The sequence below is a fragment of the Colletotrichum navitas genome (assembly GCF_030913465.1).
Source record: "Colletotrichum navitas strain CBS 125086 chromosome Unknown LY79scaffold_107, whole genome shotgun sequence".
NCBI classification, from domain to species: Eukaryota; Fungi; Ascomycota; class Sordariomycetes; order Glomerellales; family Glomerellaceae; genus Colletotrichum; species Colletotrichum navitas.
The window spans coordinates 41,179-55,026 of NW_026850653.1; the positions used below are offsets into that span (position 1 = coordinate 41,179).

The 13,848-nt window shown below is 56.0% G+C and overlaps 4 protein-coding genes across 4 annotated transcripts; all 4 read left to right on the forward strand.

Annotated features, from left to right (window-relative positions):
- Positions 1 to 693: 693 nt before the first annotated feature.
- LY79DRAFT_642567 (3-beta hydroxysteroid dehydrogenase/isomerase) lies at positions 694 to 2,613 on the forward strand (the record flags this gene model as incomplete). Its single annotated transcript, XM_060562379.1, has 2 exons — positions 694 to 1,308; positions 1,373 to 2,613. The coding sequence occupies exons 1-2, from the start codon at positions 1,065 to 1,067 to the stop codon at positions 2,611 to 2,613; spliced, it is 1,485 nt and encodes a 494-aa protein (XP_060408420.1). The 5' UTR covers positions 694 to 1,064.
- A 4,060-nt stretch (positions 2,614 to 6,673) lies between these two features.
- On the forward strand, positions 6,674 to 7,502 carry LY79DRAFT_527157 (uncharacterized protein; the record flags this gene model as incomplete). The annotated part of the gene is made up of 3 exons (XM_060555904.1): positions 6,674 to 6,788; positions 6,881 to 6,957; positions 7,107 to 7,502. 3 exons carry the CDS (start codon positions 6,674 to 6,676, stop codon positions 7,500 to 7,502), a joined length of 588 nt encoding a protein of 195 aa, XP_060408421.1.
- An 823-nt stretch (positions 7,503 to 8,325) lies between these two features.
- On the forward strand, positions 8,326 to 10,631 carry LY79DRAFT_527144 (uncharacterized protein; the record flags this gene model as incomplete). Its single annotated transcript, XM_060555903.1, has 2 exons — positions 8,326 to 10,393; positions 10,498 to 10,631. The coding sequence occupies 2 exons, from the start codon at positions 8,326 to 8,328 to the stop codon at positions 10,629 to 10,631; spliced, it is 2,202 nt and encodes a 733-aa protein (XP_060408422.1).
- Positions 10,632 to 11,598: 967 nt separating this feature from the next.
- On the forward strand, positions 11,599 to 12,723 carry LY79DRAFT_674098 (uncharacterized protein; the record flags this gene model as incomplete). Its single annotated transcript, XM_060564254.1, has 1 exon — positions 11,599 to 12,723. One exon carries the CDS (start codon positions 11,599 to 11,601, stop codon positions 12,721 to 12,723), a length of 1,125 nt encoding a protein of 374 aa, XP_060408423.1.
- Positions 12,724 to 13,848: the final 1,125 nt, after the last annotated feature.

Below are 13,848 nucleotides of genomic sequence, written 5' to 3' on the forward strand. Positions count from 1 at the left end.
ACCGAGGAATCTTCCAGAAAGAGCCTCAAGCTGCAGCCCTCGTCTAGAAGGCTTCCCCCGAACCCATACGACTGGGAAAAACGTGGGCTGCTTGTCGCACTGAGTCTGGGTACGGCCTCATGGCAGTCTGATACGGGTCGCCCTTCGGCGGAGACACGATAAGGTTCTGACAGAGCGGCGGGCAACAGACCCCCTCCGTGCTTCTTTCATGCTGCACGCATCGTATAGGCTGCAGCACGGCTCCGCTTGTGCAGGGGGGAAACGTCGGAGAGATCTCCCTCCCCACACTAGCAAAGACCAAGCGCTGTACCTAAATCACTTGCAGCTGCGCTCATAGACCGCGCGCCGTTGTTAGTTTTGGATCGCACCAGACGAAAGTCTACAGGCCAGGTGTGCATAGGTGGTAACTTCGCGTGGATACTTTCTATGTATATCTGATGCTGTCTGCCAGTCTCGTTCAGGGCGGAGCGATCGCGGGCACTGGGAAACTCCTCAATGCTCTCTCTCTCTCTGAATGCTCGTGTCACCACGCAAGCGGGTACACGATTCGCTTGGTAATACGAATAGGACATGTCTGGGGAGTTGGTGAAGCTGTCCGGGTGAGTATATGCCGCTACATACACTACCTACCTACATACATAGCTTAAGCAGGACGATTGCCCCCTTCACCGCTTGTGATTTCGGTTTTGAAATGGAGGATGAACCCGAAGCTTAAAATGGCATTTGGCGCAAGGACTGGTGAAGCGGAAAGACTTTGCGCAAATCCCGGTTTAGCGCATTGATCTATTCAAGTCCAGCTGTGACACGCGTGTCGTGTAGCTCATGCTCGTCATGACAATGGCACTGTATAAAAAGTGACACGACCCCTCCCCCTCCTGGACGTTGCATCATTGAAAACAAGCTTCTTCCTTAGCCGCAACTCTCTCTCTATCTCTCTCTCTGTGTCTTGTTTTTCTTTATTCCCTTTCTTACTGTTAGCAGCATCAGATCGCGCATACTCCTAGCTGATTATCGACCTTGGGCACCGTCAACAAGCAAGGTCGTACCGGACGATATTTACCAACATGGTGCTGGAATCATGGACCGCCAGGGTCGCTCTCGGCCTGGTGGCAATTCTGCTGGTGTATCTCTGGAAGATCAACCACGCCATGTCGACCATTTACCCTGAGGCTCAACGGATTTCGCCGTACCGATGGACACCAGAGCTGGTCAAGCGAACCTTTGAGCGAATAGAGAAGCAGCCCATCGACTGGACGCCGCATCTGCCGCCTAAGCTGGACAGACGTTACATCGTCGTCGGTGGTTCTGGTATGAGTATCTGTTTTCTCACGGTCGCGTAGAGCACACCCCACTGACCCACGATGCCACCTAGGTTTGGTCGGAGGGCAGATCGTCATCCAGCTCATCGCGCGTGGTCACCCACCAGAAGCCATTCGTGTCATTGACTTCCGCAAGCCCGGGCGCGACGACATGAGCGAGGGCCCGGTGTCCATGATCGATTTCGCGCAGGCCGATATTTCATCAGAGTCTGCGACCTCCGCAGCATTCGCCAAGCCATGGGCCGAGTCCGTCACCCATCTTCCGTTGACAGTGTTCCATACCGCCGCAGTCATCCGCCCGTCTGAGCGCAGCCCATTGGTCTACGAGCGCTGCTCCCGCGTCAACACCGACGGGACCGCACACGTTGTTGCTGCTGCCAAAACCGCTGGTGCCGAAGTTCTGGTCTTCACTTCATCCTGCAGCGTGGCCCTGAGAGCCGTCAACTTTTTCAACGCCCTCTGGAAGAAGTGGCCGACAAACTTTTTCCAGATACTGGACGAGACCGACTTTTATAAGCCGCTGCGAGCGCACGAAGAGTTCTTTGGCAACTATTCGAAATCCAAAGCCGAGGCGGAGCGCCTCGTCTGCAGCGCGAACACTATACCACAGGACCCTTTGCAGCCAGGCGGCTTCCGCACCGGGTCCATTAGACCGGGCAATGCCATCTACGGGCACAAAGACGACTACCTCGTCGGCGCAACGTTGCGCATGGCCAGCTTCCCGACCTTCACTGGGCCTTTCATGCAGAACTGGGTGCATGGGGCCAACGTGGCGCTGGCGAATCTTCAGTATGAGGCGGCCCTTCTCGGGCCGCACGCTCATAAAGTAGCCGCTCGGCCGTTCTCGGTCACGGATGCGGGCCCGCCTCCGATCTTCAAGGATTTCTACACACTCGTAGAGTCTCTCAGCGTAACGCGCTTCCATGTGCAGTATCCGCCACCGCTTCTCCTGCTACTGGTAGCACACTGCATAGAAGCTTATTGCCTGACGCTTTGGCGGGTACCGATGTTGCAGAAAGTGTTCCCAGAACCTCAAATGCCGTTGTGTATGCTGCAACCAGCGAGTATAGCTGGGTCCATCAACGCCATAATCAACGATTCCGACGCGCGTAAACGGGTAGAAGATGGAGGCTTGGGATATCAGGCCAAGTGTACGACCATGGAAGGGTTGAGCATGCAGCTGGCGGCATGGAACCGATGGGTGAGGAGCGGAGGCGAGAAAGTGAGGAGCGAGAAGGGCGTAGTGAAAGACGTGCTCGAAGTAGGAGCAGAGCCTGTTGCGAGAAGAGCCTAGATTCGGAAGGGTCCACACCTCACAAGAGAAGAGTGTTTAGTAGCCGGTTAGATGGCTACTGGATGTGGTTGGAGTGTGTTGCATATCGAAGCACGCCAGACAACTGGCGATAAGAGCCATTGAGCTGTCATGCTGTTGCTGGTCTCGGACATTTAGAGCAGAATGCATTGTAGAGCAAACCTCGGTTCGTCAAACCGTTTCTATCGTTAAGCTCAAAGGATCCCCAAATCCGCGGAACATCAGAGGCAAGAGGTTTACGTCAAGTATCCGTATGCGATATCTGATTGAGGGAACCTGATACGATGTCTAGGCACGGACACGGAGACGCGGAACCTGGATCCTCGTCGGGTCTCCACCGGCCGGCGTGCCAAGTTAGTGTACCTAGTGGCGTTGGGGGCGGCTACACGGCATCTTGTAGATCCTTTCTTGTCCCATGATGGGATTCTCCAAAATCCCATTCCTGAACGAGCTTCCGCCTTTCGAGGAGAAAATCGTTACGCTTTGAGAGGGGCGGGAAAAATGAAAAATAATACAAAAAAGGCATCGCTTCGGTTCACCGACTTTCTGAAGAATTGAAGAAAACAATTGGCGGGGGGAAGGGGGGCCCGGCAATGATAAAGACGGACGTAGCTGAAAAAGCTCATCGAGCCCAGCCCCTTAACAAGCAACAGACGCAGTGGTACTCCGTAAGTGTGGTCGGAATCCCTAATGGCGGGGCTTTATTGGCGGTGCAGAAAGCAGAGTTCGTATCAGCATGTTGGTGTTATATATTCTAGGCCAGTTCTGGGTGCAGCATGTCAAAAGGCTGCAGTTGTATGCACATGCATGGCTCGGGGTGGTTGGCGATGGAGGAGGGTGTGATGCGACGAATGCAGCTGGAGGTGTGTGTGGCTACGGATGGACGGATACGATGTCGGCTCAGCAGCTCAGGAGCGACTTGGCAAACTGCTGGCAACCGTCAAATGTCCAACGTTGGATTGCCAGGGGATGAGAATGGATGTGGAACCTAAGAACTTGGATAAGAAAAGCCAGAAGCTATTGTCGTGACAGACCAGAATTAATTGGAAGTCGACAGACAACAAAGTCTCACTCGGCGTTCTCCAGCGATCAGCCCCTCACCCTATGCCCCCCCGGCTGCTGATGACGATCACCAAAAAGCTGGGCGTGCAATTGACCATGTTGATTGGACAGCAAGCTTGCAGCTAGTTCGGCGCCCAAGACGCTGGGGAGCTCACCCGTTGGTTGCCACAGCCAGGTTATGCTAGGTATGTACGAATAGGTCAGGTCGTGTTCGCACTACGTACGGATACTTGCGGTGGGCGTGAGTGAGCCGGCCCCAACTCTTCGGGACGAGGAGGCGCCCGCCACTCTGCAGGGTGGCCTCTTTGCACTACAATGGTTCATTGGCGGCGTCCAATGGCGTTGAGGCGCGAAGGTCCGCTCGTGCCAGGCTTACTCCACGACGAGGCAGATACTATGTAGATGAGTGGATGATATTTTCAAGGGTAGCAGGACAGGATATTGAGTTAAGGCCGAGTTTGACCGAAAGCTGTCATCCATTCGGCGGCCTACTATGTAATATAAGCGGTAGGTACTCTGTACCGTGCGGTGGTCGAATGCTAGGAGCTATCTGGTATCTGCGTTGGGGACAGACGGGTTGAAAGCAAGGGGGTCTCGCAAACAGAAACAGGCCATGGGACAAGACCGCGGCAGGGAGCCAGTGAGCATGGCCGCATTTCGGAGACGCCAAGAAGAGGACTGAGTGATATGATGTGAGAAGGGGGCAGGATAAATCGTGTTCGTTTCGGAAGATGAGACATCGTGAGGGAGGCTAATGGCACCATGCCGAGTATCCGTAATCAGAGGAGATGTCGGTTGTCGTCGTTGTTATTTTTGTTGCTGTTGCTGTTATTGATGGTGCTGATCACCGCTCGACCTGACCGACCAGGCAGTCCGGAGATAAGGCGGGAAGCGCAAATCATCCATGCAAAGATAGTGTGTAAACTGCGGAGAAAATCCATCGAGTGACTAGTAGGTAGTCGCCGCGTCAAGTCACTAAAACCCGAGAGAATGCGAAGACGACGGGAGCAGAGAGCGAGAGGAGAGGGAGGTGAAGGCAAGTGGAACGGCCGCAGGGGGCATAATGGATTGCGCCTGATTGATTGGTAAGAGATAGTCATGTATCCATAAAACATGCGGGTACAAAGCATCTTGGCTTGATCCACACAGGTATAATGTGAAGTCACTATAATGTGAAGTCTCCACGGACCACGGCAGCAGCTGCATATCTGTGGCTGGTGTTCCTGGCGGACTAGTCCCGATGGGGGATGGCTTCTTCGCCGGTAAGCCGAAGAGAGTGGGGGATGGAAGGAAATGCGGAAGGTGGAGCTGTGTTGGGTAGCGGTAGCCCGAGATGAAAAGCTCGGGGCTGCAAGAGCGAAGGACGCGGAACCTACCCAACGCCAGCAAGCCTTTTCTCTCTCTTTTCATTCTTTTCCGTCAGGTATGAGGCCGGAGCCGCGAGGAATGTGACTGCCATGTCTCCGTAATGGCACCTGGAGCTGCGACAACGCCTGTTCGATGGACAGACAGAGACGAATACTACAGCTAAGAGGGCCTGGTTAAAGCCATTATCACATGTTGCCCGTCGCCATAGGGATGACAAGAAGGAGGAAGAACAGGGGCGAGGGGAGAAAACATCCATCCAGCTTGGCATGATCAAACTCGGCAGCAGTGCCGTTGGCGTACGACTCCCGGGCCATGTCTGGAGTAGTGCTGGAAGAAGGTGAAAAAGAAGCGACGACGCGAATGAGGCCATCACGAGGAACACAGGAAAGTTTCAGTATCCAAAGTTTGAAGCGACCGGGGCCAGGTATTGTGGTGAACAGGGCAGCCCATGCCTGCTCACCCACAGGCGTCCACCACAAATGTACAATGTACTTGCGTGTACTCCGTACCCCTCAGCAATCGGCGTTTGACGACGGTGATTACGCCGCAAAATCACGATCGAAACCTAGCCCCGTCAACCTCACGAGCTGGCCGTGTTTTGGCCTTTTCTCACGACAGCCATGTCGAGGAGAAGAGTTGGACATTTCACGTCCAGTGCCCGAACCAGCGTTCCCAGGTTACTTCGTGTGAGGCTATTGGGTACGTACAGCCCCGGTCGGTCGGTCGTCAACCCATCCCTGCAGATAACAGAAAATCGTGGGCCGTCTGCGTGGACTAGGTAGCTGGCGACTCCGATTCGGTGTCGAGTCGCGATGTGAGGAACATCAACAACACTCCGAAGAAATTGTCAACGGAGAAAGACGCTATGGGCGCGCTAGGAGGGGTGGGTACCTTCCTTCCTGGTCGTTTCCCTTCTTCACCTCCCCCAACTAGGTATGACCCGACGTGTGGATCCCAGCCACACGTACACAGTTTGTGTGTGGGAAGGAGCCTGCAACTAACTTAGAGAGCACACACACACACACACGGAAGGGCGGCATCGTGTGTGAGGGAAGGAGGAAAAACATTGCGGTCCGCCGGCCGGACAGGTGCCGCAATCAAACCATGCCTTGCCTGTCTTTCTGGTTTATGATGTTTGCAAAAGGAAAGGTGCGGTTTCTCTTGTTCCACCAGCCACCCTTGTAATTGTCTGTCTTCCAGCACCTCCGACTCCGTACCTCCCTCCTCACACTCCCCCCTCCCCCCATTGCGCTTACCGCATTCGAGGCAAGCGCGGCCCGAAGCTAGTGTAGACGTGGGAACCATACCTACCTATCTGCCTCTTACCGTTGTTGCATGCTTGCCTCATAATAAAACCACATCGTTGCCCGCGTCGCCCGTCTGCTGTGATCGTTCTTTTCTTCTTTTCCTCTTTTCCCGCCCGCCGTCCGTCCAACATCACCACGAAGCAGATCAGACACAACATCCTCAAATTGTCGTCTACGATACCTTGGAACTCAGTATAGCTTGCTTGGTCGTTAGACATCTTCACTGTCTTCTTTCGTCGATCCAAACGACGCGACACCAAAACCACACATTCTACTATCTCTGCGCAGCATAACAACCCGCCAACATGCGTACTTCTTTCGCCGTTCTGGCCCTCTCGGCTGCCTCTGCTGTCTCTGCCCAGCGCAAGGTCTTCACTGCCGCCGACATCAACGTCGGCGCTCTCAGTATCAACGAGAAAGGTGAGCCAAGTCGAACTGCAACGCTTTTGCCGGCGCCACCGTCCTTGCCCTACGTTAGAGTCCCGGATTATGAAGCTGACTTTCATCCCCAGCTCAATGGTGTATCGCCCAGCGCAACACTTGCCTGTCCCTCTGCAATGATAGTACCAATAACAACACCTGTGACGCGGTAAGTCGCTTTGTCTTTCTCCAACATCAGCTAGCCAACTACCTTGTTCTCCGTCCTCTACATGCTCTATCTCTCGTTGTCCCTCCCCAAATCTCATCTCCCTGCAAGAATGTTCCAGTACTGTAGCTGTGCTAACTCCCCATTGTCAGCCCACCCTCCAGTACTCTTGCCTGTGCTCCTCCAACGGCTCCGCCCCCGGTCTCGAGTACTACCAACAGAGTTTGCCCAGCTACATCTGCGTCCAGGCAAACAATGATTGCATCCTCGCCAACGTTGGCAACAAGAACGGCCAGGATAACTGCACCACGTCCATCAAGTCTCAGTGTGGCAACCTCACCGTTCAGGCTAACCAGGCATCTGGTTCCGCCTCGGCCACGTCTGCGGCCACCCAAGCTCCCAGTGCAACTGGCGGCTCCAATGCTGGCGGCACTGCGGCCCCCAGCACTTCCACCTCGTCCGCGTGGGCCGTCCCGACTGCCAACCCTGCCCGCTACGGCAACGCTGCTGCCGTTGCTGCCATTGGTCTCTTTGCTTACATGCTCTGAACGTCTACGATCCCAAACATGCGGCTACCCAAAATTGTAATTGGTTCATGCGGTGACAAGCGTAGCCACCGCAGATTTGAGGGATGGCCTTTCACTTCTCTGTATTCACCTTCCCCCTACTACCCGATCCCGCGTGCCTACCGCGCGGCTCTAATTATTTGACGAGGAACACGTGGAATCACGCAATGGAGACGATGGATATTCCCAACCGTTGGTATCTTGAAGTTGGAGGAGTCAGTGCGTTATAGGGCATGGGGTGATGCCACCCAGTGTTTTTTTCCCTTTTCTTTCCGCTCTGCATTTTGCGTTTTAGGCATGATTGAGGACAGTCAAGACGACGTCAAAAGAAATGAATTGATTCCCCCCAACCTTTGCCCATATCTGCTTTGAGTCTCGGATCTGAGTGTCGGTATGGTTTGGCCAACAATGAGCTGAGACAGCCTCTGGTGCCTTATCCTCAATGTACATTGTGCGCTCTGTCGCTGGTGGCTCACTAACAATCGTCTTTATCACCACAACCATCAAAGAACTTCAAAGGACGGTTGTACTAGTGCCATTGTCTCGTGCTGCTACTGTTCTTCAAGAGACATCACTTGAGGACAACGCTCATTGTCTTTCTAATGGCGTAGAATACTTTGACCGCAACAGTCGTGATAGTACATATTCTGCCTCTTCCCATCATGGACAAGATGTTAATTCGACATTTCTGACACATATTCCAGCAACAAACAGTAATATATCGCATCACTGACCCGTCGCAACCATTCGACTCTACACCAACCAAGACAACCAGCTTTGTTATCAAGAAAACTCCGAATAAGCTATGGATGGCCTCAAGAAATCCACCACGCCCCCACGGGTTTCCTTCGGTGTGGAACTCGAATTCTTCGTCGCCTTCATCCTAGAAGGAGAACGCGACCCTGATGCAGACATCAAGGACCAGTTGCAGCCGCTAATTACCGTTCCACTCGACTGGGAACGAACCGCAGAACAGAGCCCTAAAAGTGGCGTTTCAGGTAGGATTCATAAGCCGAAAACGGCACACGTGTATGGCCAGATCGAACGTGCTCTAGCCGATGCGGGTCTACCCGTGATGGGCGACAGGGAACAGTACGGTAAGCTCGGTTCCGCCCAAGCCATCCACGGCGAACAGGCCATGTCATCATTCCGGCTCGTGGAGGACGTCTCTCTCAAAGCAGACCACGTCGACGGGTACCGTTGGGAACGGGTCGAGTTGATCTCCCCGGCCATGTATGACATGGAGCTGTCCTACGACATGCTCCGGGTCGCGGTAAGTACAGTCACAACCAATTTCCGGTGCCGCGTGAACCCCAGCTGCGGCTTTCATGTCCATGTGGGCGCAGGACCGACGCAAAGGATCGATGCGAGGACGTTGCGGCAGTTTGCTGCATTGTTGTGGGCGGCTGATCCTGTCATCAGCAGACTCCATCCCCCTTGGCGTTCCGCCACCACATACAGTCAATCTGCTCGAGTGAACGAAATCACTGATCTCGGCAAATGCCATAACTCGGCCAGCGTCATGCTTGATGGGATCCAGAGAGGTATCAATCCCCAACACCAGGACGGGAAGAACCCGTCAGGATTCAAGATGACAAAGTTTCTCGGGAGAGACCGCCGGCTTGGTGAGTCGGTTGAAGTAGATATGAGCCCAGAGGTGATATCTCTCGAGATCGAACTGGACCAAGAGGATGACATGGCGCTCCTTGAAACAGAGCCATGGCAGCACCAGCAGGACGTACCGGTGGCAGAAGGAACCAGGCCGAACGAGGGTGACGCAAGCGAAGAATTCGGATTCCCTCCGTTCACTTACGAAGCCCCGGGTCCGATGCCGAGGAATTACCGCAACCCTAGAACCGACATATACGCCCCTCCCCGGCCTCGCCCTCCACCCATCCCCCGCCGCTACGGCCGTTTTCCGGGGACGATGCGAAAGGACATCCGCGAGGACCCAAATTTCCTCGACGGGTATCTCATGAGCTCCGGAGGCAACGTCGAAGTCCACGGTCGCAGGGTCCCGCCGCTCCGATCGGATGTGATGTCCGGCGTCCGAGACCTCTTGGGTGCCGACTTGACAGTCGCCCAGGTCGGAGAGCTTATGAGAAACAAGTTGTTCCCCAAAAACATCAACTACAAGTTCGACGCGTACAGCCTCCGCAGTGTCAACGCCCAGGACCCGAAGCGGAAGGCCGACCCACGCGAGTGGACCACCGACTGGTCCGACCCCAAGAGTAACACAATCGAATTCCGCGAGGCGGCAGGGTCGCTCGACATGGAGTGGATCGCGACGTGGGCGCGGATCTGCTGCCGACTGCTCGAGTGGAGCCGGGACGCGGCACCGGCAGAGTTCCTGTGCGTAATCCGCCTGCTGGCGTGGGCCCAGGAGGAAGAGGGCGCGCAGTACGACATCATCGACTTTCTCATCGACCTGGGGCTCTTGAAGGAGGCGCGGTTCTGCGAGGAGAGGCTGGAGAAGGGCGAGGCCGCGTGGTGGGAGTGTCTGAACCTGGGCAGGCCCGAAGGTTCCAGCGAGGCCTGGCAGTCATTGCCTGAGATGGGGGAGGACTTTAACCTTCCTTGGTATGGAGACGCTGGCCATGGACGGATCGCCGAACCCCGGGGAGTTGCCGGTCATGGGACGGCCGTTGGAGATGTGTGGGGTGGAAACGAGGGCGAGTACCAGTTCGGCGAGTCGGAGGATGACGACGAGGACGAGGAGCTGCAGCCGCCTTACGACATGAAAAAGCTGCAGGAGCCTGTCGAGCTTGATTCGCAGGGGCCTGTTGAGCTGGATGCCCAGAGCCTCCCGCGTGAGGGCATTACTCTCGATGGGGCTGTTGCGAGCGGCGACGGCGACAGCCGCGCGGAGCAAGGTGAGTCGGCGGTGGTGACAGCGGCGGCGAGGACCTATCCGAGTACGAGCGGGAAGCGTTTCACAATTTATTGATTGTATGTTGTGACTGATTTCTGACGATAGCATTCGTCGGAGATGGGGATGCGGATTCGAATTCGGAGTTGGAGCCGGGGTACTCTTGGGTCGGAAAGGCGTTTTCTGAAAAGGAGGCTGTGACGGACGAAGACGGGTTCGAGATTGTGGATGACGAGGAATGAGTTTGGCGTTTGGTGCAGCTGACGAAGGATGACTGGTCTAGATGGCATAGTTAATATTCAAGATTATATTTTGATGCTGTTTCCACTATAGAGAATGATTGTTTCTGATATTGCATTTGCCATTTGGTCAATTACGCTGGGTGCAAATATGGCGGCCATTGTTTGACCAAAGCCCGCGTAGCCACTTGAGCTCTCGACTCCCGTCTATCGTCCAGAACATTGCCAACACAGACAGAGTGACCCCTCAGCGCAACACTAGCAAGGAGTTGACTGTTCATCACGACCCGGAGGAGCCAGGAGTGCAGAAAGCTATAGGAGGAGCACGATCACTCTATTCCATGGCAACGTGCTGTACGGGAAAGCAACAGGCAGTGTCAGAGTGCTATCGCGTTCCCACTGGAAGAGGGCGAGGACTGGTCTCGGCACGTTTGCTTTGGATGATCGTCGTCTCAGGGGCCAGATATCGGGAACCCACGCGCTGGTGTAGACTCCACAGAAACAGGTTGCGTAACATGTTTGTCTCTTTTCCGGAGCAACAGAGAGCTCAGGACCTATCGTGGATCGCCAGGGGCGCTCGCGAAGCCAGCAGGACTCGAGCTGTGAGCAAGACGACTAGATCCCTTGACCTGAACAAACCAGCCGAGCGTGGCTTTCCGTGGCCCGGACCTTCCACAATGCTCACCAATGTTCGAGGCCTCGAAAACTGGCGGCCAAGCTTCAATGCATTGTTCACTGCCTCAGGCTGGGCCAGGGTTGTTATTGTTGTTGATGCCCGCTGAACAAAGAGACAGATCGGGCTGTAAGCCGCTGTCGAAGATGGCTTGGGGCTCTATTAAAGGCTGGTGCCATGCGTTAGACATGTAACTCAGAATCAGTCTCTATCGGGCTTAAATACTCCGGACTACAAGACAAAACCACGGCAAAATCCCAGCATACTACTTTAGATCGCATAGCATCTCACCCCATCATGGACTCCAACGCAGCACTCCCGTCGGACCTCAACATACTCGATCGCCTGGCTCTTCTTCCCATCGAACTCCAGTGCGAGGTTCTCTTCGATTTTCTAACGGAAAGTAGCCCCTGCGCCATGTCACTCTTCGTCCCGGACTGGGACGTTTGCACACACGCGGCGGACCCCGTCAACGACATTTACGACCTGCAGCGGATCGACGTCTACACCAGGGGCGCAGGTATCATGCGAGGTAAGTTCGAGGCCCGAGTGAGGCATGACGACAGCTCTGGCGGCCACGTGGTTTTCCCGTTGGCGAAGCAGACGACGCCTAACGGCTGTGGCGCGCTGATGAGCGAGCTCGGACGGAGGTTCCCGGACGCGATGAGGAGGGCTGTGCGAGACCTCGAGCGGCACGGGCTACACTGCTTCGAGCAGCTCTGGCCGAGGGGCCCGGACGACGAGATAGGTAAGTGCATGGCGGGCGGAGCGTTGGTGTTCCGCGAGCAGCGCGGCGGGACGACTGGCGGTCCGGACGCCGGATCGACCACGGCAAGCGCCGCGGTGCCTCCTCTCCGCCATTTGATGTTCAACGGCTTCCCCAGGGACCCTTGGCGCGACCTGCGCCTGCGGCGCAACGCGCTCACCAGATCCCGGCTCGAGATGAGGCTCCTCGTCGAGCGGGGTCCGGATCTTCTCGCCGTCACATGGGGCGCCATGACGCAGCTCGAGTCTCTCTACCTCGACCTGCGAGCCTACGGGCGGGGGCAAGTAGGCGAAGACAGCGTCCGCCTCGGCGCGAGGGCGATGGCGTGCCTGCGGCTTGGGTCTCTCGTCATCGCCGGACTGCGGAGTGGCGAGCGGTACGCGAGGCCGGCGGGCTGGCAGCTATGCGACTGGGAGACGGACGAGGCGGAGGCCGGGGGCGGCGGGGTGAACTGGGTCAAGGTGTTTTGCGGGGCCGTCAGGGAGGGCGGAAGATTAGTGTTTGTTGATCGGCGGATGTTGGATATCAGCTGGGAGGGGTGGAAGATGAGGGCGGAGAAGGAGGGGCTGCTGTCGCGCGAAGCCGAGGAGGCGGTAGTGATCGGGGAGTCGGAGAATGCGGCGTATATGAGGCACGTAGAGAGGGTGTTGACGTAGAACGTAGACAGACCAAGACGTCTTATCTTTTTTCTCTCCTCCCGTCAAAGACTCTCTGCCAGACTTCGTTCGTGGCTGTCTGCGGGTCCGGAATCTCTGACCAGGGCAAGATGCCGCCGACCGAGCGCGCACGCCAGGCGACCAGAATAGGAGACAAAAACAACTAACTATATTTCCTATCTCTAAAGAGCTAAACTCTTTTGCCCCTACGTTCTTCCTTCCCCGCGCTGCCGCGCTCCTTGCCGACGGAAGCGCTCGCGCTGTTGCATGTTAAGGTTGCTTGACAACCATATGTCTGTCGGTCTGACGATCTTGCCCAAGGCCGACAGGGTGAAATCGATGTGTACTTCGCACGAGGCGTCTTGCCCCTGTATAAGCGCTTCCCCCTGCCACGTCAATGGGAAGTTGTCGCGGCATTGCCTGGTTGTGGGCAGAGCTACTGTGACAGTTGGCCTCGCGACACCGTTGCCTCCAACAAAGCTGCGACTCTTTTGCCATTAATCCAGTGGTTGTTGTTCTTCCGTCCCCTCTTTGCGAATCCTATTAATTGGGCAGTCGAGATGCTGACCCGCGTCATCTGAGGCTCCCGGTTAGCTCTTCCGTCGACTTCTGTCCGGGAGCAGGCGGGCGGGCGGGCTGGTCTTACGGGCAATCTGTTCCGTGGGGACGTGTAAATGGGGTTGTTTGTAGGCCTGCGGACAAAGACGTTTCCCTTCTTCTTCTTCTTCTTTTGTAAAACCGCTCATCCCAGACCCAACGTTCGCTAAATTTCCCTCCGCACTTGGAGCGGTGGGGATGAGGAGGAAGTCACGTTCACTCGTCCTCGTTCTCGGCGTCGTCGGCCAAGACGCGCAACCGCGAGGCCTCTTCCTCGGAGTCGCCTGGGGGTGGCTTGTTGGGCTTGATGCCCTCCATCTGGAGATACCGCACGAGGGTCTTGGTCGCGCAGGTGACGCCGGCCTCGCGCTTGAGCTCGGCGTAAGAGACGGCGGGCTTCTCCTTGAGGACGCGCAGGAGGTTCTTGACGTCCCTGTCGGACAAGATGCGGGGGCGGCCAGGGCGCGGGCGGTCGCGACCGGCCTGCTGGAGGCGATAGCGGGTGACGATGCCCTTGATTGAGGAGAC